The sequence below is a fragment of the Salmo salar genome, chromosome ssa13 (assembly GCF_905237065.1).
Source record: "Salmo salar chromosome ssa13, Ssal_v3.1, whole genome shotgun sequence".
In the NCBI taxonomy this organism is placed as follows: Eukaryota; Metazoa; Chordata; class Actinopteri; order Salmoniformes; family Salmonidae; genus Salmo; species Salmo salar.
In genome coordinates this window covers 93,452,062-93,476,065 of record NC_059454.1, presented here as the reverse complement: position 1 = coordinate 93,476,065, position 24,004 = coordinate 93,452,062, and the positions used below count along the sequence as shown (strand labels likewise).

Genomic DNA, 24,004 nt, shown 5'->3' with positions numbered 1-24,004 from the left:
GTAGACAGGCATAATTTTTCAGGTCTCCTTTCTTTGGTGTTATATTTCTTGTTTATCTGCATTCATTCTACCTGTTGAATAAGATGATTAACAGGTGAACCAGTGTTTAGTATGGGTTTTGCGTAGCTGCAAGGTAATTGAATGAAGGTTGATTGATTGTATTTGCGATTTATTTTGGTGTCTGTTCAGTTGCCAGCCCCATGGTTCCTGGTGGCATGCGGAACATCCACGACAACAAGGTCTCCGGGCAAATTTCAAGCAACTCAGCCAATCACAATGCCAGACATGGCTCCAACGAAGACTACATGAACATAGTCCACAGACTAGGGAATGAGGTAAACATGAGAAAGGATTCATACCAAGATGAAACTACCGAGCAAAGATACCATTTTGACATGAAATACAATTTCCTCTCTTTGATCCTCATTGCTGGTACACTGCCTGAATGTATTTGTTGTGTGGAGTTGTATCCACCCTTGTTGCTTTAGTTATATACAGTACCAGTCAAAAGTTTAGACTCACCTACTTATTCAAGGGGTTTTCTTTATTTGTACTATTTTCGACATTGTAGAATAATAGTGAAGACATCAAAACTATGAAATAACACAAATGGAATCATGTAGTAGCCAAAAAAGTGTTAAACAAATCAAAATATATTTTATATTTGAGATTCTTCAAAGTAGCCACCCTTTGCCTTGATGACAGCTTTGCAAACTCTTGGCATTCTCTCAACCAGCTTCATGAGGAATGCTTTTCCAGCAGTCTTGAAGGAGTTCCCACATATGCTGAGCACTTGTTGGCTGCTTTTCCTTCACTCTGTGGTCCAACCCAAACCATCTCAATTGGGTTGAGGCCGGGTAATTGTGGCGGCCAGGTCACCTGATGCGGTACTCCATCACTCTCCTTCTTGGTCAAATAGCCCTTAAACAGCCATGCTTCACAGTGGGAACCACACATGTGGAGATCATCCGTTCACCTATTCTGCGTCTCACGAAGACACGGCGGTTAGAACCAAAAATCTTGAATTTGGACTCATCAGACCAAAGGACAGATTTCCACCGGTCTAATGTCCATTGCTCGTGTTTCTTGGCCCAAGCAAGTCTCTTGTTATTGGCGTCCTTTAGTAGTGTTTTTTTTTTTTTTTCAGCAATTCGACCATGAAGGCCTGATTCACGCAGTCTCCTCTGTACAGTTGATGTTGAGATGTGTCTGTTAATAAACTTTGTGAAGCATTTATTTGGGCTGCAATCTGAGGTGCAGTTAACTCTAATGAACTTGTCCTCTGCAGCAGAGGCAACTCTGGGTCTTCCATTCCTGTGGCGGTCCTCATGAGAGACAGTTTCATTATAGCGCCGGATGGTTTTTGCGACTGCACTTGAAGAAACTTTCGAAGTTCTTGAAATGTTCTGCATTGACTGATCTTCATGTCTTAAAGTAATGATGGACTGTCATTTCTCTTTGCTTATTTGAGCTGTTCTTTCCATAATATGGACTTTGATCTTTTACCAAATAGGGCTATCTTCTGTATACCACCCCTACCATGTCACAACACAACTGATTGGCTCAAACGCATTAAGAAGGAAAGAAATTCCACAAATTAACTTTTAACAAGGCACACCTGTTAATTGAAATGCATTCCAGGTGACTACCTCATGAAGCTGGTTGAAAGAATGCCAGGAGTGTGCAAAGCTGTTAAGGCAAAGGGTGGCTACTTTAAAGAATTTCAAATATAAAATATATTTTGATTTGTTTAACACTTTTTTGGTTACTACTTGATTCCACATGTGTTATTTCATAGTTTTGATGTCTTCACCATTATTCTACAATGTTGAACATATTCAAAATAAAGAACAACTCTTGAATGAGTAGGTGTGTAGGTGTGTTTTGACTGATAATGAATATCTGATTCATATTTTTCCCAGGAGAGTGATCCTTCCATGAGAAATGCCTCCTTCCCACTCCGCTCGCCCCAGTCTGTTTGTTCCCCTGCTGGCAGCGAAGGGACACCAAAAGGTATACCAACCGAGACCGCTAATATGCATAATCATACTGTGGTCTGGAAATCATGAGTCAATCTACTTATTCTATGTCAAATGTTTATGTCTGAATCGATCAGTGTTCATATTTGTAAAAAACCACACACACACAATTTATTTGTATAATTTTTTTTTGTTTCAGCAGGGTTACGACCTAGCCTCATCCTTCACTCCCCACACCCTTACGCTTCCCCCCGTGACAGCGCTCCCGACCTCCTCCTGGACTCTCCTGACTGCAAGAAGAAGCAGAAGAAGCTAACTAAAGAGGAGAAGGAGCAGTTGGATAAAGCTGCTATGTACGATATCGTCAGCTCTCCCTCTAAAGACTCTACCAAGCTGACCCTCAAACTGTCCCGGGTGAAGTCCACTGAGATGGACCAGTCCGGAGAGCTCCTACCTGGGGCAGAGGACCAGGACACTGACCTGGCCTACAACAGCCTGCAGTTCTCCCGGACGCAGCAGGACCCTGCCCACAGGTTAGGGCCAGGCCAGGGGGAGCAGTCAGGCTACCAGCAGGTCCCTGTGCTCCAGAACACTAAGCAGGCTGGAGGGGTGATCAGCGGAGCTGTTTACGACGATGCTGAGATGGACGCGCTCGCTGAGATCGAGAGGATAGAACGGGAGACGCTCATAGAAAGGGAGCGCTGCTCCAAAGAGGTTCAGGATAAAGGTGAGTTTACAATCAATGTTGCACTTAAAAATCTATCCTAAAAAATATTTTATAGTGTGCTGAGAAATAGGAGAAATAACTTGCTGATAAAAATAAGTAATGTGTCAGGATCTTTTCTGAGCAATGGTTTCCTCACTGCAGACAAGCCACTGAAGAAGCGGAAGCAGGACTCGTATCCCCAAGAGCCTGGAGCTGGAGGTACAGCGGGGGCAACTCAACCTGGCGTGGGAGGGGGCAATGCTGGCAGCAAGCTGGCACCCCAGGAGGCTAGTGCTGCCAGTAATGGTGCGAGCCGGCCTGCCCTAATGGTCAGCATCGACCTGCAGCAAGCAGGTAGAGCTGACGGGCAGCCAGAGGTAAACATAGGCACCCACACCCCTGCCCTGAGGAGCTGGCCTGAGGAACGCCTGTGTCCTGGGGACGGCCCCGACTCCACTGGAGTCCTGCGGCTAAACTCCAAGACAGAAGGAGACACACTACAGACTGCAGACGTCCGGCCAGAGGTCATCAAGCAGCGTGCCGACACCCCCAAGAAGCTGGGCCCCGACGTCCGCCCAGAGACCCCCAAACACAAGCACGAAAACAGACGAGACTCGTCCAAACATCGACACGATGGCAAACCTGACATCAGCAAGGCCCGCCCTGACGCCAGGATGCCTGACAAGCCACGACAACGGCACGAGGGTCGCTCAGACTCTGGTCACAGGGAGGACAGGTCCCGGGACAGTGACCCATCCCGCATCCGCAGGCCAGAGACCCCCAGCAAATCCAGCAGGGGGGAACATGACTCCAAACATGGACGGGACAGAGACAGGGAGCGGGGGGATAAAGACAGGGAGAGGAAACACAGGACAGAGGCAGGGGATCCACGGGACCGAAGATCTCCAGAGCAGCGCTCCAGGCCAGAGAGCCCGCGGGTTAAGCAGGAAGGCCGAGGGGGGGTGGACCACAGTGGGCGCCAGAGAACTGACCGGCCAGGCCCCAACCTCAAATCCCCCAATAAAGAGGAGAGGAGGAGCGGGGAGGAGAGGAGGAGTGGGGACGGCAGCAGGAACCGACAGGACTCTAAGCAGCAACCTGTTGAAAACAAGCAGGAGTTCCCTGCTTACCTGCTGGGGGGCGTAAAGTCTGGAGGCTTTAAGAACTTTGTGATTCCCAAAGTGAAGCGGGATAAGGATGGGCATGTGTTGGCAGCTGAGATGAGGAAGCCTGGTCTGGGTTCTGTAGTGGAGGGCTGGAAGGAGCCCCGGGTCAAGCTGGAGCGACTGGGGCTGGTAGAGAAGATGAAGACAGCAGCCAAACCGGTTGTGGTGCTGCAGAAACTCAGCATCGACGAGGTGCAGAAAATCATCAGGGAGAGGAAAGATAGAAGCGCACGCAGCTCCAAGTCCTCCAAGAGCAGAACCTCTCATTGGATCTCTGAGAAAGGTAAGAGGAGACATCCTGCTGTCTGCATGACAGACTGGGTCAGCTTGTTGTTTGGGTGAACTTAAGGTTTAGCTATGGTAACCTGTGTTGACATGTGTTTTTGATTTATTGCTTTGAGAACTTTGAGAGTTCTAATTACTTTGCACATTGATCCACTAGCAGCACAGAATAAGGTTCTGTATTTTACTCTCCTTGAAAGGATTCCGATTTTTTGCGGGGTTTATTTGCTATGGTTATGAGGCCTTGCTAATGATCCTGAATACAAGACACTATTGGTTTTAGTTGTGGCACATAATGTGTCATTGTTAGTGTAATTAGCCCTTTCGTACAAGGGCTAATAGATGACTGGGTGACCTCGCTCTGAGGTCTTGATGAATCAGTGTTGAAAGAACTGCCTCCTCATCTGATTGCTGAGATAGAGTCCACCATGCCACTGTGTGAGAGGGTGAAGATGAACAAACGCAAGCGCAGCACTATCAAGGAGAAGCCCAAGTACGCCGAGGTCAACTCAGATGATGACGATGACGACGACGACTCTGTGACGGAGTGTAAGTACCAAACATATAGCTTTTTTTTTTTGCACAGTCATATCCAAAACGATGTTCATTCCAATCCCAGTAGTTGGGGGCGGGCTAATGGTTGATAACAAACCCCTGGTGTTTATGATCAAAGCTTCATCCTTTAACTTGTTGCTCCTTCTCTCTCTCTTCCTGCAGCTACGCGGAAGCGTCACAAGAAGGAGCGGGAAAAGACATGGGAGCCTGATGAGCGAGAGAGGAGAGGCTCAGGGCGCAGGGGGTCCGGCAGCCGCCACCGTGAACGCAGCCCAGAGGATTCAGACGATGAATCCCCACCGCCCAGCATGAGTGACCGTAAGTCTGGCACTCTTTGACTGACCATCCATCATGAGCATCGATGGTTATCTTTTCCACTCTCTCTCTCTCTCTCTCTCTGTCTCTCTCTCTCTCTCTCACATACATACATACAGTGCATTCGGAAAGTATTCAGACCTCTTGACTTTTTCCACATTTTGTACATTACAATCTTATTCTGAAATTGATTAAATTGTTTTTTTTCCCGCTTCGATCTAGACACAATACCCCATAATGAAAAAGCAAAAACAGGTTTAGACATTCTTGCAAATTTATATAATATAAAAAATAAAAAAAAACTGATTTCACATTTCCGTAAGTGTTCAGACCCTTTACTCAGTACTTTGTTGAAACACCTTTGGCAGAGATTACAGCTTCGAGTTTGGCACACCTGTATTTGGGGAGTTTTTCCGATTCTTCTCTGCAGATCCTCTCAAGCTCTGTCAGGTTGGCTGTGTGCTTAGGGTCGTTGTTCCGTTGGAAGGTGAACCTTCGCCCCAGTCTGATGTCCTGAGCGCTCTGGAGGAGGTTCATCAAAGGTCTTTCTGTACTTTGCTCCGTTCATCTTTCCCTCGATCCTGACTAGTCTCCCCAACCCTGCTGCTGAAAAACATCCCCACAGCCGGAATGCTGCCACCACCATGTTTCACCGTAGGAATGGTGCCAGGTTTTCTCCAGACGTGACGCTTGGCATTCAGGCCAAAGAGTTTAATTTTTTTTTTATCAGACTAGAGAATCTTGTTTCTCATGGTCTGAAAGTCCTTTAGGTGCCTTTTGGCAAACTCCAAGCGGGCTGTCATGTGCCTTTTACTGAGGAGTGGCTTCCGTATTGCCACAACCATAAAGGCCTGACTGGTGGAGTGCTGCAGAGATGGTTGTCCTTCTGGAAGGTCTCCCATCTCCACAGAGGGAACTCTTGAGCTCTGTCAGAGTGATCATTGGGTTCTTGTCCCCTCCCTGACCAAGGCCCTTCTCCCCCGATTGCTCAGTTTGGCCGGGCGGCCAGCTCTAATAAGAGTCTTGATGGTTCCAAACTTCTTCCATTTAAGAATGATGGAGGCCACTGTGTTCTTGGGGACCTTCAATGCTGCAGAAATGTTTTGGTCCCTTTCCCCAGATTTGTGCCTTGACACAATCCTGTCTTGGAGCTCTACAGACAATTCATTGGTTCTTGCTCTGACATGCACTGTTAACTGTGGGATCTTATATAGGCAGGTGTGTGCCTTTTTCAAATCACGTCCAATCAATTGAATTTATCGCAGGTGGACTCCAATCAAGTTTTAAAAACAATGAGAACATGATGCACCTGAGTTCAATTTCGAGTTTCATAGCAAAGGGTCTGAATAAGTATGTAAATAATGTATTTCTGTTTTTGATTATATATACATTTTCCCCAAAAATATCAAAATAATAGCTTTGTCGTTATGGGGTATTGTGTGTAGATTGATGAGGAAAACATTTCATTTCATCCATTTTAGAATAAGGCTGTAATGTAGCAATACATACATACAGTGCCTTAAGAAAGTATTAAAATGTAATTGTGTTAGTCTGAATTTAAAATGGATTGAATTGAGATTGTGTGTCACTGGCCTACACATAATACCCCATGTCAAAGTAGAATTCTGTTTTAAGAATATTTTACAAATTAATAAAAAAGAGAAAGCTGAAATGTCTTGAGTCAATTATGTATTCAACGCCTTTGTTATTGATGGAATGCCTAAATAAGTTCAGGAGTAAAAATGTTGCTTAACACATCACAATAAGTTGCATGGGATATAATGGTGTTTAACATGATTTGAATGGCTACCTCATCTCTGTACCCCACACATATATATACAATTATCTGTAAGGTCCCTGTACAGAATAAAAAAATATTCCAAAACATGCATCCTGTTTGAAGTAAGGCTGCAAAATGTGGCAAAGAAATTACATTTATGTCCTGAAAACAAAGCGTTATGTTTGTGGCAAATCAACACAACATCACTGAGTATCACTCTATCAAGCATGGTGGTGGCTGCATTATGTTATGGATATGCTTGTCATCACCAAGGACTAGGGAGTTTTTATTTTTGTGATAAAAAGAAACGACATAGAGCACAGTCAAAATCCTAGAGGAAAACCTGGTTAAGTCAGCTTTCCAACAGACACTGGGAGACAAATGTACCTTTCAGCAGGACAATAACCTAAAACACAAGGCCAAATATACAATGGTTGCTTAGCACGACAACATTGAATGTTACTGAGTGGCCTAGTTACAGTTTTGACTTAAATCGGTTTGAAAATATATGACAAGACTTGAAAATGGCTGTCTAGCAATTATCAACAACCAACTTGACAGAGCTGGAAGGATTTTTAAGAGAATAATGTGCAAATCTTGTACAATCCAGGTGTGCAACGCTCTTAGACACTTACCCAGAAAGACTCACAGCTGTAATCGCTGCCAAAGGTGGAACATGCATTGACTCAGGCGTGTGAATACCTATGTAAATGAGATATTTCTGTATTTCATTTTTTCTCTACATTTGCAAAAAGGTATTTGGTTAGAAAAAAATTATATTTCATCCGTTTTGAGTTCAGGCTGTAACACAGCAAAATTTGGAATAACTCAAAGGGTATGAATACTTTCTGAAGGTACTAAATAAAGCATACACCAGCATGGTATACCTGTGCATTAGATACAGGGTAAAATGCTGAGGATGAGTAGTAGTAATATTTCACTAGATAAGTGTTGCTGTCCAATGTCATTGTCCTAACATGTATCAATCCTGTCCAGTTGTCAGAAAGATGAAGAAGAAGGAGAAACAGAAGAAAAGAAAGGCATACGAGCCCAAGCTGACAGCAGAAGGTAATTTCACTCTAAATTCAGTAATGTCTTTGTTGTATGTCTTTGGTCTCATAAGCGCTTCACTTTCTCTGTGTTGTTTACTCAACAGAACTGATGGACTCCTCCACGTTCAAGAGGTTCTCAGCCAGTGTGGACAACATTCTGGAGAGCTTGGAGGACATTGACTTCAATGCCATGGGTATGCATTATTCATTATCTACTTTACATATTTATTTATTTTCAATTTTCTTCAGAGGTTTGAATGACATTTCTACCAAGAATGGGAAAGATAACATTGTGATTGTTTGATTTCTTTTCAAATGTAATTTGATATCAGCCATAGTAATGCTCAGTTATAAATGACGGTGACAGAACTGCCAACTGTAACTCCACAACTCTCGTCAACAGATGACGATGAGATCCCACAGGAGCTTCTGCTGGGGAAACACCAGCTGAGTGAACTGGCCAGCGAATCTGCTAAGATCAAGGCCATGGGCATCACCTTCAGGGTAACAAAGGGGAACACGATGCAGGTTGATGTCAATCTTTTTGGCATTCTGTTATATTTTTCTCATCTGTCTCATCCGTAGCTTTCATCTGGTAAGTTGGTGAAGGTCCTGAACATCCTGGAGAAAAACATTCAGGACGGGTCCAAACTCTCCACACTGATGAACCATGTAAGTTGTCCCCACATATGGTTTCCCAGACCCAGATTTAGTCTTCTGGCCTAAGAAGCATGTTCCATTGAGAAGTTCCACATGTCTGAACATCTTCTCTCTCTGTCCAATAGGACGCAGACGCAGAAGACGAGGAGCGACTGTGGCGTGACCTCATCATGGAGCGCGTGACAAAGTCAGCTGACGCCTGTCTGACTGCCCTCAACATCATGACGTCGGCCCGCATGCCCAAGGCGGTGTACATCGAGGATGTGATTGAGAGGGTGCTGCAGTACACCAAGTTTCACCTGCAAAACACCCTCTACCCTCAGTATGACCCTGTCTACAGAGTGGACCCTCACGGAGGTCAGCACCCTAACCCCACCTTACTATCAAAATCAATTGGAACAAACCCATTTAACATAATGTGGTGAGAACTGGCTACATAAATGTCCAGTCACAGTCTTCATACACTCTGTTAAACTTTGAGTTTGACGGTGCTTTGTTCAAGACCAGAGCACCCAGAACATTTGAAAGAAGGTTCATGTGAAGTATGTACACGGTGTGTACATACAAGACAGTGTGGTCCACTCGGAACTACCTGGGCCACTGTTATGCATATCCCTGCCATGACTGACTAAGGAAAGGGTCTCTGCTCTTCATTTTTTATCAACTTTTATTAATTGTCTTTCTTCTCCCCTCTCACCCAGGTGGCTTGCTGAGCTCCAGGGCTAAGAGAGCCAAAAGCTCCACACACAAGCAAAGGGTGATCATCATGCTCTACAACAAGGTGTGTGACATCGTCAGCAACATCTCTGAGCTCCTGGAGATACAGCTGTTGACTGACACCACCATCCTGCAGGTGAGACTCCGCTCCTAGTGCTATCCCTGGGGGTCATGATTTCTGACCTCTGCTTGCTTACCTTATAACTCTTCTCACTCTCCTTCCCTCAGGTCTCCTCCATGGGCATCACTCCATTCTTTGTGGAGAGTGTCAGTGAGCTACAGCTGTGTGCCATCAAACTAGTGACTGCGGTAAGAATCCAAACCAGGGTTTCCATGGAGTTCTGCCTTTGTTCTAGAATATATTTCCTTTTATTGTGCTTCCATTACATACATCCCTTGTATAGCAGTGCCAGGGTTGCTCTTGATGTGGTGCCTCAAACCTGGGTTCCCATGGAGTTCTGGATTTGTTCGAGAATACACTATATTCCGTTTGTGTATAGTCGTTGCCAAAAGTTTTGAGAATGACACAAATATTAATTTTCACAAAGTCTGCTGCCTCAGTTTGTATGATGGCAATTTGCATATACTCCAGAATGTTATGAAGAGTGAGCAGATGAATTGCAATTAATTGCAAAGTCACTCTTTGCAATTAAATAAGGGCTTCACGGGCAAGGATATTGCTGCCAGATTGCACCTAAGTTAACCATTTATCGGATCATCAAGAACTTCAAGGAGAGCGGTTCAATTGTCGTGAAGAAGGCTTCAGGGCGCCCAAGAGTCCAGCAAGCGCCAGGACCGTCTCCTAAAGTTGATTCAGCTGCGGGATCGGTGCACCACCAGTACAGAGCTTGCTCAGGAATGGCAGCATCTGCACGCACAGTGAGGCGGAGACTTTTGGAGGATGGCCTGGTGTCAAGAATGGCAGCAAAGAAGCCACTTCTCTCCAGGAAAAACATCAGGGACAGACTAATTTACATTTAAGTCATTTAGCAGACGCTCTTATCCAGAGCGACTTACAAATTGGTGCATTCACCTTATAGTATCCAGTGGAACAACCACTTTACAAAAGTGCATCTAAATCTTTTAAGGGGGGGGTTAGAAGGATTACTTTATCCTATCCCAGGAATTCCTTGAAGAGGTGGGGTTTCAGGTGTCTCCGGAAGGTGGTGATTGACTCCGCTGTCCTGGCGTCGTGAGGGAGCTTGTTCCACCATTGGGGTGCCAGAGCAGCGAACAGTTTTGACTGGGCTGAGCGGGAACTGTGCTTCCTCAGAGGTAGGGAGGCGAGCAGGCCAGAGGTGGATGAACGGAGTGCCCTTGTTTGGGTGTAGGGCCTGATCAGAGCCTGAAGGTACGGGGGTGCCGTTCCCCTCACAGCTCCGTAGGCAAGCACCACGGTCTAATATTCTGCAAAAGGTACAGGGATTGGGCTGCTGAGGACTGGGGTAAAGTCATTTTCTCTGATGAATCCCCTTTCCAATTGTTTTGGACATCCGGAAAAAAGCTTGTCCGGAGAAGACAAGGTGAGCGCTACCATCAGTCCTGTGTCATGCCAACAGTAAAGCATCCTGAGACCATTCATGTGTGGGGTTGCTTCTCAGCCAAGGGAGTGGGCTCATTCACAATTTTGCCTAAGAACACATCCATGAATAAAGAATGGTACCAACACATCCTCCGAGAGCAACTTCTCCCAACCATCCAGGAATAGTTTGGTGATGAACAATGCCTTTTCCAGCATGATGGAGCACCTTGCCTAGAGGCAAAAGTGATAACTAAGTGGCTCGGGGAACAAAACATCGACATTTTGGGTCCATGGCCAGGAAACTCCCCAGACCTTAATCCCATTGAGAACTTGTGGTCAATCCTCAAGAGGCGGGCAACAAAATCCCACAAATTCTGACAAATTCCAAGCATTGATTATGCAAGAATGGGCTGCCATCAGTCAGGATGTGGCCCAGAAGTTAATTGACAGCATGCCAGGCCGGATTGCAGAGGTCTTGAAAAAGAAGGGTCAACACTGCAAATATTGACTCTTTGCATCAACTTCATGTAATTGTCAATAAAAGCCTTTGACACTTATGAAATGCTTGTAATTATACTTCAGTATTCCATAGTAACATCTGACAAAAATATCTAAAGACACTGAAGCAGCAAACTTTGTGGAAATTAATATTTGTCTCATTCTCAAAACTTTTGGCCACGACTGTATGTATTATGTATTGCAATGTCAGGGTAACTCTAATGATGAGCCTTTCCTCTGGACCCCCCCCCCCAGGTGTTCTCTCGCTATGAAAAACACAGGCAGCTCATCCTGGAAGAGATCTTCACCTCTCTGGCCAGACTACCCACCAGCAAACGCAGCCTCAGGAACTTTAGGTAACTGCACCGACAGAGAACATGTGCCACGAGAGACCACACAAATCAGGAGTTCTCAAGGAGAATTTCAGAAATGCTAATAATGTTATGAAACCATTTTCTTGTTCTTTTCAGAATGTTTATCTAGTTTCAGGTTTTAATGTCACCTGCCCAAGGAGTGTGAAATGCCTTTCTTGCTAGCTCTAAACCGAACAATGCCGTAATCAATATCGATGTAGCACTAAAAATAACATAAGGTAGAACAAGAACGCGCTATATCTCACCCATCTACACACAATACCCCATAATGACAAAGTGAAATAAAAAAAATTGGTGCAAATTTATTGAAAATGAAATACAGAAATATCTCATTTACATAAGTATTCACACCCCTGAGACAGTACTTTGTAGAAGCACCTTTGGCAGCAATTACATCTGTGAGTTTTTCTGGGTAGGTCTCTAATAGCTTTCCACACCTGGATTGTGCAACATTTGCCCATTATTCTTTTTAAAATTCTTCAAGCTCTGTCAAATTGGTTGTTAATCATTGCTAGACAGCCATTTTCAAATCAAATGTATTTATATAGCCCTTCTTACATCAGCTGATATCTCAAAGTGCTGTACAGAAACCCAGCTTAAAACCCCAAACAGCAAGCAATGCAGGTGTAGAAGCACGGTGGCTAGGAAAAACTCCCTAGAAAGGCCAAAACCTAGGAAGAAACCTAGAGAGGAACCAGGCTATGAGGGGTGGCCAGTCCTCTTCTGGCTGTGCCGGGTGGAGATTATAACAGAACATGGCCAAGATGTTCAAATGTTCATAAATGACCAGCATGGTCAAATAATAATAATCACAATAGTTGTCGAGGGTGCAACAAGTCAGCACCTCAAGAGTAAATGTCAGTTGGCTTTTCATAGCCGATCATTGAGAGTATCTCTACCGCTCCTGCTGTCTCTAGGGAGTTGAAAACAGCAGGTCTGGGACAGGTAGCACGTCCGGTGAACAGGTCAGGGTTCTATAGCCGCAGGCAGAACAGTTGAAACTAGAGCAGCAGCACGGCCAGGTGGACTGAGGACAGCAAGGAGTCATCATGTCAGGTAGTCCTGAGGCATGGTCCTAGGGCTCAGGTCCTCAGAGAGAGAGAAAGAAAGAAAGAAAGAGAGAAAGAGAGAATTAGAGAGCATACTTAAATTCACATAGGACACCGGATAAGACAGGAGAAATACTCCAGATATAACAGACTGACCCTAGCCCCCCGACACATAAACTACTGCAGCATAAATACTGGAGGCTGAGACAGGAGGGGTCAGGAGACACTGTGACCCCATCCGATGATACCCCCGGACAGGGCCAAACAGGAAGGATATAACCCCACCCACTTTGCCAAAGCACAGCCCCCACACCACTAGAGGGATATCTTCAACCACCAACTTACCATCCTGAGACAAGGCCGAGTATAGCCCACAAAGATCTCCGCCACGGCACAACCCAGGGGGGGGGGGCGCCAACCCAGACAGGAAGACCACGTCAGTGACTCAACCCACTGAAGTGACGCACCCCTCCTAGGGACCGCATGGAAGAACACCAATAAGCCAGTGACTCAGCCCCTGTAATAGGGTAGAGGCAGAGAATCCCAGTGGAGAGGGGAACCGGCCAGGCAGAGACAGCAAGGGCGGTTCGTTGCTCCAGAGCCTTTCCGTTCACCTTCACACTCCTGGGCCAGACTACACTCAATCATAGGACCCACTGAAGAGATGAGTCTTCAGTAAAGACTTAAAGGTTGAGACCGAGTCTGCATCTCTCACATGGGTAGGCAGACCATTCCATAAAAATAGAGATATATAGGAGAGAAAGCCCTGCCTCCAGCTGTTTCCTTAGAAATTCAAGGGACAATTAGGAGGCCTGTGTCTTGTGACCGTAGCATACGTGTAGGTATGTACGGCAGGACCAAATCGGAAAGATAGGTAGGAGCAAGCCCATGTAATGCTTTGTAGGTTAGCAGTAAAACCTTGAAATCAGCCCTTGCCTTAACAGGAAGCCAGTGTAGGGAGACTAGCACTGGAGTAATATGATCACATTTTTTGGTTCTAGTCAGGATTCTAGCAGCCGTATTTAGCACTAACGGAAGTTTATTTAGTGCTTTATTCGGGTAGCCGGAAAGTAGAGCATTGCAGTAGTCCAACCTAGAAGTAACAAAAGCATGGATTAATTTTTCTGCATCATTTGTGGACAAAAAGTTTCTGATTTTTGCAATGTTACGTAGATGGAAAAAAGATGACCTTGAAACAGTCTTGATATGTTCTTCAAAAGAGAGATCAGGGTCCAGAGTAACGCCGAGGTCCTTCACAGTTTTATTTGAGAAGACTGTACAACCATCAAGATTAATTGTCAGATTTAACAGAAGATCTCTTTGTTTCTTGGGACCTAGAACAAGCATCTCTGTTTTGTCCGAGTTTAAAAGTAGAAAGTTTGCAGCCATCCACTTCCTTATGTCTCAAACACAGGCTTCTAGCGAGGGCAATTTTGGGGCTTCACCATGTTTCATTGAAATGTACAGCTGTGTGTCATCCACATAGCAGTGAAATTTAACATTATGTTTTCGAATGACATCCCCAAGAGGTAAAATATATAGTGAAAAAAATAGTGGTCCTAAAACGGAACCTTGAGGAACACTGAAATTTACAGTTGATTTGTCAGAGGACAAACCATTCACAGAGACAAACTGATATCGTTCCGACAGATAAGGTCTAAACCAGGCCAGAACTTGTCTGTGTAGACCAATTTGGGTTTCCAATCTCTCCAAAAGAATGTGGTGATCGATGGTATCAAAAGCGGCACTAAGATCTAGGAGCACGAGGACAGATGCAGAGCCTCGGTCTGACGTCATTAAAAGGTCATTTACCACCTTCACAAGTGCAGTCTCAGTGCTATGATGGGGTCTAAAACCAGACTGAAGCGTTTCGTATACATTGTTTGTCTTCAGGAAGGCAGTGAGTTGCTGCGCAACAGCTTTTTCAAAAAAAATTGAGAGGAATGGAAGATTGGATATAGGCCGATAGTTTTTTATATTTTCTGGGTCAAGGTTTGGCTTTTTCAAGAGAGGCTTTATTACTGCCACTTTTAGTGAGTTTGGTACACATCCGGTGGATAGAGAGCCGTTTATTATGTTCAACATAGGAGGGCCAAGCACAGGAAGCAGCTCTTTCAGTAGTTTAGTTGGAATAGGGTCCAGTATGCAGCTTGAAGGTTTAGAGGTCATGATTATTTTCATAATTGTGTCAAGAGATATAGTACTAAAACACTTTAGTGTCTCCCTTGATCCTAGGTCCTGGCAGAGTTGTGCAGACTCAGGACAACGGAGCTTTGGAGGAATGCGCAGATTTAAAGAGGAGTCCGTAATTTGCTTTCTAATGATCATGATCTTTTCCTCAAAGAAGTTCATGAATTTATTACTACTGAAGTGAAAGCCATCCTCTCTTGGGGAATGCTGCTTTTTAGTTAGCTTTGCGACAGTATCAAAAATAAATTTCGGATTGTTCTTATTTTCCTTAATTAAGTTGGAAAAATAGGATGATCGAGCAGCAGTGAGGGCTCTTCGATACTGCACGGTACTGTCTTTCCAAGCTAGTCGGAAGACTTCCAGTTTGGTGTGGCACCATTTCCGTTCCAATTTTCTGGAAGCTTGCTTCAGAGCTCGTGTATTTTCTGTATACCAGGGATCTAGTTTTTTATGACAAATGTTTTTTGTTTTTAGGGGTGGAACTGCATCTAGGGTATTTCGCAAAGTTAAATTGAGTTCCTCAGTTTGGTGGTTAACTGATTTTTGTCCTCTGATGTCCTTGGGTAGGCAGAGGGAGTCTGGAAGGGCATCAAGGAATCTTTGGGTTGTCTGAGAATTTATAGCACGAAATTTGATGCTCCTTGGTTGGGGTCTGAGCAGATTATTTGTTGCGATTGCAAACGTAATAAAATGGTAGTCCGATAGTCCAGGACTATGAGGAAAAACATTAAGATCCACAACATTTATTTCACGGGACAAAACTAGGTCCAGAGTATGACTGTGGCAGTGAGTAGATCCAGAGACATGTTGGACAAAACCCACTGAGTTGATGATGGCTCCGAAAGCCTTTTGGAGTGGGTCTGTGGACTTTTCCATGTGAATATTAAAGTCACCAAAAATTAGAATATTATTTGCTGTGACTACAATGTCCGATAGGAATTCAGGGAACTCAGTGAGGAACGCTGTATATGGCTCAGGAGGCCTGTAAACAGTAGCTATAAAAAGTGATTGAGTAGGCTGCATAGATTTCATGACTAGAACCTCAAAAGACAAAAACATCGTTGTTTTTTTTTCAGGTCTTGGCATAGATGTTAATATAGATTTCAAAACTGTAATTCGGCCACTCTGGAACATTCACAGTCTTCTTGGTAAGCGACTTTGTGTAGATTTGGCCCCGTGTTTTATGTTATTTTCCTGCTGAAAGGTGACTTCATCTTCCAGTGTCTTGTGGAAAGCTGTTCTTAGCGCCATTCTATTTATTTTTTCCTTGAAAAACTCCCCACACCTTAATGATTACATACCCATAATATGATGCAGACACCACTATGCCACCATGTGGACTACAGGAAAAGGAGGGCCGAACACGTCCCCATTCACATCGGTGCTGAGTGGAGCGGGTCAAGCGTTTCAAGTTCCTTGGTGTCCACATCACCAACAAACTATCATGGTCCGAACACACCAAGAAAGTCGTGAAGAGGGCACGACAACTCCTTTTCCCCCTCAGGAGACTGAAAAGATTTGACATGGGTCCCCAGATACCTCAAAAAGTTCTACAGCTGCACCATTGAGAGCATCCTGACCGGTTGCATCACCGCCTGGTATGGAAACTGCTCGGCCTCCAACCGTAAGTCGCTGCAGAGGGTAGTGCGTATGGCCCAGTACATTACTGGGGCCAAGATTCCTGCCATCCAGGACCTATATACTAGGCGGTGTCAGAGGAAGGCCCAAAGGATTGTCAAAGACTCCAGTCAACCATAGTCATAGACTGTTCTCTCTGCTACCGCATGGCAAGTAGTACCGGAGCGCCAAATCTAGGTCCAAAAGGATCCTTAACAGCTTCTACCACCAAACCATAAGACTGCTGAACAATTAATCAAATGGCCACCGGGACTATTTGCATTGACCCCCCCCCCACACACACTTTGTTTTTACACTGCTGCTATTCACTTTTTAATATTACCCCCTACCTACATGTACAAATTACCTCGACTAACCTGTATCCCCGCACATTGACTCGGTACTGGTACCCCCTGTATATAGCCTCATTATTGTTATATTATAGTGTTACATTTTAAAATGTCATTAAATGTTTTACTTTAGTTTATTTAGTAAATATTTTCTTAACTCTCTTAAAACCGCATTGTTGGTTAAGGGCTTGTAAGTAAGCATTTCACTGTTGTATTCGGCACATGTGACAAATACATTTGATTTTACTAAGCACACACCCCTGTGGGGCCCCCATGTTGAGGGTCAGCCTATCCCTCACCACCTGGGGTCGGCCTATCAGGAAGTCCAGGATCCAGCTGCATAGGGAGGTGTTCAGTCCCAGGATCCTAAGCTTGGTGATGAGCTGAGAGGAGACAATGGTGTTGAACGCTTAGCTGAACAGCATTCTCACATAGGTATTCCTCTTATCTAGGTGGGGGTGCAGTGTGGAGTGCAATTGAGGTTGTCTGTATGTGTATTTGTCTATATGTGTGTCCCTAGGCTGAACAGCAGTGATAAGGATGGGGAGCCCATGTACATCCAGATGGTAACAGCTCTGGTGCTTCAGCTTATCCAATGTGTGGTGCACCTCCCGAACAACAGGGACAGCCACGACGAGTATGATAAGAAGGTATGTTAGGGATGGCCATGCCGACTGGGCTAGGAATCATCTGATGGACATCTTGACCAAATACTTTTATTCACAATTGCTTGCTCTTTTCAAGGTGGACCAAGATGTCCTGATCACGAACTCTTATGAGACGGCAATGCGAGCAGCTCAGAACTTCCTGTCCGTCTTCCTAAAGAAGTAAGATGATCTCTCTAAACAGCCTTTCATTATTTCACAATCAAACTAGATTAGAACTGTTAATAGAAAATGGTGTAAGATGTCTCTTTATGATACTGTTACCTCTTTGACCAAACCTCTGTGTTCCTCTGTCTGTGTTTCAGGTGTGGCAGTAAGCAGGGAGAGGAGGACTATCGCCCACTGTTTGAAAACTTTGTCCAGGACCTGCTGTCTACGGTGAACAAACCAGAGTGGCCAGCTGCTGAGCTTCTCCTCAGTCTGCTGGGTCGTCTGCTGGTGAGTCCATCCGTCATAGCTAAACCAATCAGTTATTGGTCAGCAGTAGAGCTATTGATAAAAGCACATGGGACTCCTCTGGTGAGTGGGGTTATTTGCTGTTGTGGAAAGAAAAAGCAGCCTGAATGACACTCTTCTCCCTATCCTCTGTTCCAGGTGCATCAGTTTAGCAATAAGCAGACAGAGATGGCTCTGAGGGTGGCATCGCTAGACTACCTGGGCACCGTCGCTGCCCGCCTGCGCAAAGACGGCGTCACCAGCAAGATGGACCAGCGCTCCATCGACCGCATCCTCAGAGAGGTAGCTAGGCGTTCAGTCTGACCATAACAATCCTCAAAGTCAACTGTCATTCAAGATATACACAGAAAAATGCTAACACAATGTTGTTGCTGTTTTGTTAACAACCTAGACTCAAGGCAATGATGAGACACAGCAGCTGCAGAAGGCCCTGTTGGACTACATGGATGAGAACGCAGAGACGGATCCATCTCTAGTTGTGAGTGTATTTTCTGAAAATACTGTAATTATAGCTACACTATATTCAGTGGTGTAAAGTATTTAGCCAAGGAAAAATACTTGAAAGCACTACTTAAGTCGTTTTTTGGGGTATCTGTAATTTACTATTTATATTTTTGACTACTTTTACTTCACTCCATTCTTAAAGGAAATAATGTACTTTTTACTCCATACATCTACTCTGACACCCCAAAGTACCGAAAAAGGGTCCATTCACACACTTATCAAGAGATCCCTGGTCATCCCTACTGCCTCTGATCTGGCGGACTCACTAAACACACATGCTTTGTTTGTAAATTATGTCCGAGTGTTGGATCATGCCCCTGGCTATCCGTAAATTAAAAAAAAACAAGAAAATTGTGCCGTCTGGTTTGCTTAACCTGTTAGGGCTAGGGGGCAGTATTGACACGGCTGGATAAAAAAACATACCCGATTTAATCTGGTTACCACTCCTACCCAGTAACTAGAATATGCATATACTTATTACATATGGATAGAAAACACCCTAAATTTTCTAAAACTGTTTGAATGGTGTCTGTGAGTATAACAGAACTCATTTGGCAGGCAAAACCCTGAGACATTTTCTGACAGGAAGTGGATACCTGATGTGTTGTATTACCTTTAAACCTATCCCATTGAAAAACACAGGGGCTGAGGAATATTTTGGCACTTCCTATTGCTTCCACTAGATGTCACCAGCCTTTACAAAGTGTTTTGAGTCTTCTGGAGGGAGATCTGACCGAACAAGAGCCATGGAACGATGATGGCCCATTAGACACCTGGCGCGCGAGTTCATGTTGGGTACCCTCGTTCCAATACGTTATAAAAGAGTATGCATTCGTCCACCTTGAATATTATTCATGTTCTGGTTAAAAAGGCCCTAATGATTTATGCTATACAACGTTTGACATGTTTGAACGAACGTAAATATATTTTTTCCCCTCGTTCATGACGAGAAGTCCGGCTGGCTTAGATCATGTGCTAACAAGACGGAGATTTTTGGACATAAATGATGAGCTTTTTTGAACAAAACTACATTCGTTATGGACCTGTGATACCTGGAAGTGACATCTGATGAAGAGAATCAAAGGTAATGGATTATTTACATAGTATTTTCGATTTTAGATCTCCCCAACATGACGTCTAGTCTGTATCGCAACGCGTATTTTTCTGGGCGCAGTGCTCAGATTATTGCAAAGTGTGATTTCCCAGTAAGGTTATTTTTAAATCTGGCAAGTTGATTGCGTTCAAGAGATGTAAATCTATAATTCTTTAAATGACAATATAATATTTTACCAATGTTTTCTAATTTTAATTATTTAATTTGTGACGCTGACTTGACTGCCGGTTATTGGAGGGAAACGATTTCCTCAACATCAATGCCATAGTAAAACGCTGTTTTTGGATATAAATATGAACTTGATAGAACTAAAAATGCATGCATTGTCTAACATAATGTCCTAGGAGTGTCATCTGATGGAGATTGTAAAAGGTTAGTGCATCATTTTAGCTGGTTTTATGGTTTTGGTGACCCTGTCTTTGAATTGACAAAACATTACACACAACTCTTGTAAATGTACTGTCCTAACATACTCTAAATTTATGCTTTCGCCGTAAAACCTTTTTGAAATCGTAAAACGTGGTTAGATTAAGGAGATGTTTATCTTTCAAAGGGTGTAAAATAGTTGTATGTTTGAAAAATTTGAATTTTGACAATTATTTGGATTCAAATTTGCCGCTCTTGAAATGCACCTGCTGTTGATGGAGTGCACCACGGGTGGCACGCTAGCGTCCCACCTAGCCCATAGAGGTTAACTCTTGAAGCGCTCGTTCGGCATGCGGGATCAACATCCAGCGAAAAATCATATCGCCATATTCATAACCGAACCATAGCAAAAAAAAAAAAAAAAATGTATTCTCAAATATAGGACTATTTTATATCGTTTTATAGATCCTGAATCGAAACCACGTTGTCCGATTTCAAAAAGGCTTTACAGCAAAAGCAAAACATTAGATTATGTTTGAGGAGTATATCGTCAAAGTAGCCACATAGCCATTTTCCGACCAACCACATGCATCACAAATAACCAAAAAACAGCTAAATGCAGCACTAACCTTTGACAATCTTCATCAGATGACACTCCTAGGACATCATGTTACACAATACATGCATTCTTTTGTTCGATAAAGTTCATATTTATATATAAAAACAGCATTTTACATCGGCGCGTGACGTTGAGAAACTATTTTCCCTCAAATGCATCCGGTGAATCAGCACTACAATTTACTAAATTACTATTCGAAAACATTTTTTAAATGTAATATTGTCATTCAAAGAATTATAGATTAACATCTCGTGAAAGCACCCGCATTGCCTGATTCAAAAATAACTTTACTGGGAAATCACACTTTGCAATAAAAGGGGATGCTATACTCAGAAAAATAGGCTAGCGATACAGGTCAGCGCCATCTTGGAACAATCGAATATCAAATCTACTCTTGAATACTATTGTAAATATTCCCTTACCTTTGATTATCTTCATCAGAAGGCACTTCCAGGTCCACAACAAATATAGTTTTGTTCGAAAAAGTTAATAATTTATGTCCCAATAGATTCTTCTTGTTAGCGCGTTCCGAAGGCTACTCAAAATGTACCGTAGTGCGCGAGACTTCTCGTCACGAAAGTGCAAAAAATAAATATTTAAGTTCGTTCAAACATGTCAAACGTTGTATAACATAAATCTTTAGGGCCTTTTTCAACCAGGGCTTCAATAATATTCAAGGGGGACGGTTGCATTGTCTTTCTAAACGTTTCGAACGGGGAGGGTAGCCAGCGGCGTCCGCGTCATAATGGTAATGGCCCTCCCCCTATGACCACGTTCCACAGCCTCTCATTCGGTCAGTTTGTACTGTAGAAGACTCAAACCACTTTGTAAAGACTGGGGACATCTAGTGGAAGCCATAGGAAGTGCTCAATGAATCCAATCTCACGATGTGTTTTATAGGCAAAGTGCTGAAGTTGAGTCTGCAAATCAGATTTCCACTTCCTGTTAGGATCTGTCTCGGGGTTTTGACTGCCATATGAGTTCTGTTATACTCACAGACACCATTCAAACAGTTTTAGAAACTTTAGGGTGTTTTCTATCCACATCTACTAATTATATGCATATCCTAGCTTCTGAGTTTGAGTAGGAGGCCGTTTAAAATGGGCACGTATTTTTTTCAAAAATCGCTGTAGCGCCCCCTATCCTTGGCGTGCGTCAAGAGGTTTTAATATTAGGAATTTGAAATGATTTATACTTTCACTTTTACTTTCGATATCTAGTATATTTTAGCAATTACGTTTACTTTTGATAAGTATATGTAAAACCAAATACTTTTAGACTTTTAATCAAGTAGTATTTTACTGGGTGACTAACTTTTACTAGAGTCGTTTTCTATTAAGGTATCTTTACTTTTACTCAAGTATGACAATTGGGTACTTTTTCCACCATTGCCGTTATTCACATATCAGGTTTGAGATGTAACTGTTGATTTCTGCTGCTGCCTTCAGTTTGCCAGGAAGTTCTACATTGCCCAGTGGTTCAGGGACACTTTGACAGAGATGGAGAAGGCCATGAAGTCTCAGAACCAGCGAGGGGATGAGGACTCTTCTGAAGGCCAGCACCACGCCAAGGACATCGAGACCACCGGAGAGATCATGCAGAGAGCCGAGGCACGCAAGAAGTACCTCCGCAACATTATCAAGACTGCGCCCTCGCAGTTCAGCACACTGAGGTAGGACTCAACCCTTACTGTCCCACTGTCAGCGCTTCAACCTCAGTGTTTGCCTGTGTCTCTTTTTTTCAAATGCGTTCTTCTCTTCCACTCTTCCCCCACAGGATGAACTCTGACACTGTGGACTATGATGACTCCTGCCTGATTGTCAGATATTTGGCCTCTATGAGGCCATTCGCTCAGAGCTTCGATATTTATTTAACACAGGTAAGAGTATGCAAGAGTGATTTGATTAAGTTCCTCCATGCGTGTGTGTTGTGAACCAGAGTGTGGTTAATTTGGTGCATGGTTTGTAAATAATCCCTCTCTCGCTCCTCTTCAACAGATCCTGAGAGTGCTGGGGGAGAGTGCCATAGCTGTCAGAACTAAAGCCATGAAGTGTTTGTCTGAGGTGGTGGCTGTAGACCCCAGTATTCTGGCCAGGGTGAGTCTGCTCTACCCAACATTAAACCTGATGCACCTAAATATGCTCAGAGCCTTTTTGTCTGTGCATAAGTGTTTCCTCAGTCCTCATCCTCTCCTTCTCTCATCAGTTGGACATGCAGCGTGGGGTCCATGGTCGTCTGATGGACAACTCCACCAGTGTACGCGAGGCTGCTGTGGAGCTGCTGGGGCGTTTTGTGCTGAGCAGACCCCAGCTCACAGAGCAGTACTACGACATGCTGATCGAGAGGATACTGGTAACGAACACACACCATAATACACACCTCAACAAGCAGGCTAACGCACATCTTTATACACAGAGACCGAGTCACAGCGGGATATTCACCCTAAACACAGCTGTGAAGTGCAACTTTTTGAGCAATACTCAAACAAGCTGTCAGATAGGATAACATGGCTCAGAGCCCTTTCTGTGGGCTGTAGGAGGATGAGAAGGCATCAGCTCACACAGAGCAGTGAGAATTGGAACTGGGCCGATGAAGCTTGCCACCTCTAGCTGAGGGTTCATTCCAAGTGTAAAAGTTCACTTAAGGTAATATCCTTTTCTCCACACTGCCACCTATGGCTCTGCTGGAGAACTGCAGGCTTCTCAAACGTAAATGAAGTGCCGATGAGAACCTATAATTTCTGCTTTACTCAACAAGAGTTACTCCGATTTGTCATTTTGTTAATATGACATATATTTCATGTTTAACTTATTTTGGATAATATATATTATGATCGCTTGTAATAAAAATTAGAAAATGCAGGGGGAAGTAACCCTGGAGTGACATTGTGTAAATATGGTGGAAGTTGCCTTAGCATCAGCATCTGGGTCCTGTGTGGCTCAGTTGGTAGACCATGGCGCTGACAACGTCAAGGTTGTGGTTTTGATTCCCATGGGGGATCAGTATGAAAAAGTACATAAAATGTATGCACTCATTACTGTAAGTCGCTATGGATAAGACCTTCTGCTAAATTACTAAAATGTAAATGTATTAATTCTGCCCCTCTTTTTCCAGGACACGGGTATAAGTGTGAGGAAGAGGGTGATTAAGATCCTTAGAGACATCTGTCTGGAGCAACCCACCTTCAACAAGATCACTGAGATGTGTGTCAAGATGATCCGCAGGGTCAACGACGAGGAGGGCATCAAGGTGTGTATCTGTCTGCGTTTCATGTGTGAATGGATACGTCGCAGGGATTCAGAAAGTTACCTGTCTTTGTTTGCATATTTCAAAATGTTGCACCGCTTTCTTCTACAGAAACTTGTGAACGAGACCTTCCAGAAACTCTGGTTCACCCCTACACCCAATCACGATAAAGACGCCATGACCCGCAAGATCCTCAACATCACAGACGTGGTGAGTTCCAGG

General features: G+C 43.9%; 1 protein-coding gene across 4 annotated transcripts in view; it reads left to right on the top strand.

Annotated features, from left to right (window-relative positions):
- Positions 1–24,004, top strand: part of LOC106568173 (nipped-B-like protein B) — a 74,886-nt gene that overhangs the window by 36,901 nt on the left and 13,981 nt on the right. For 3 of the 4 annotated variants that reach the window (XM_014138270.2, XM_014138269.2, XM_014138268.2), the window contains exons 8-32: positions 190–335; positions 1,923–2,013; positions 2,179–2,706; positions 2,848–4,134; positions 4,554–4,682; positions 4,851–5,006; positions 7,780–7,851; positions 7,940–8,029; positions 8,239–8,339; positions 8,421–8,507; positions 8,621–8,852; positions 9,197–9,348; positions 9,441–9,521; positions 11,488–11,588; positions 17,333–17,462; positions 17,557–17,639; positions 17,783–17,915; positions 18,072–18,215; positions 18,325–18,411; positions 21,985–22,208; positions 22,313–22,415; positions 22,534–22,632; positions 22,742–22,888; positions 23,651–23,785; positions 23,894–23,992. In XM_014138270.2, coding sequence (XP_013993745.1) covers positions 190–335; positions 1,923–2,013; positions 2,179–2,706; positions 2,848–4,134; positions 4,554–4,682; positions 4,851–5,006; positions 7,780–7,851; positions 7,940–8,029; positions 8,239–8,339; positions 8,421–8,507; positions 8,621–8,852; positions 9,197–9,348; positions 9,441–9,521; positions 11,488–11,588; positions 17,333–17,462; positions 17,557–17,639; positions 17,783–17,915; positions 18,072–18,215; positions 18,325–18,411; positions 21,985–22,208; positions 22,313–22,415; positions 22,534–22,632; positions 22,742–22,888; positions 23,651–23,785; positions 23,894–23,992 — 4,637 coding nt within the window. The remainder of the gene's footprint in view (positions 1–189; positions 336–1,922; positions 2,014–2,178; positions 2,707–2,847; positions 4,135–4,553; positions 4,683–4,850; positions 5,007–7,779; positions 7,852–7,939; positions 8,030–8,238; positions 8,340–8,420; positions 8,508–8,620; positions 8,853–9,196; positions 9,349–9,440; positions 9,522–11,487; positions 11,589–17,332; positions 17,463–17,556; positions 17,640–17,782; positions 17,916–18,071; positions 18,216–18,324; positions 18,412–21,984; positions 22,209–22,312; positions 22,416–22,533; positions 22,633–22,741; positions 22,889–23,650; positions 23,786–23,893; positions 23,993–24,004) is intronic. The other variant, XM_014138271.2, reaches the window with a different exon arrangement.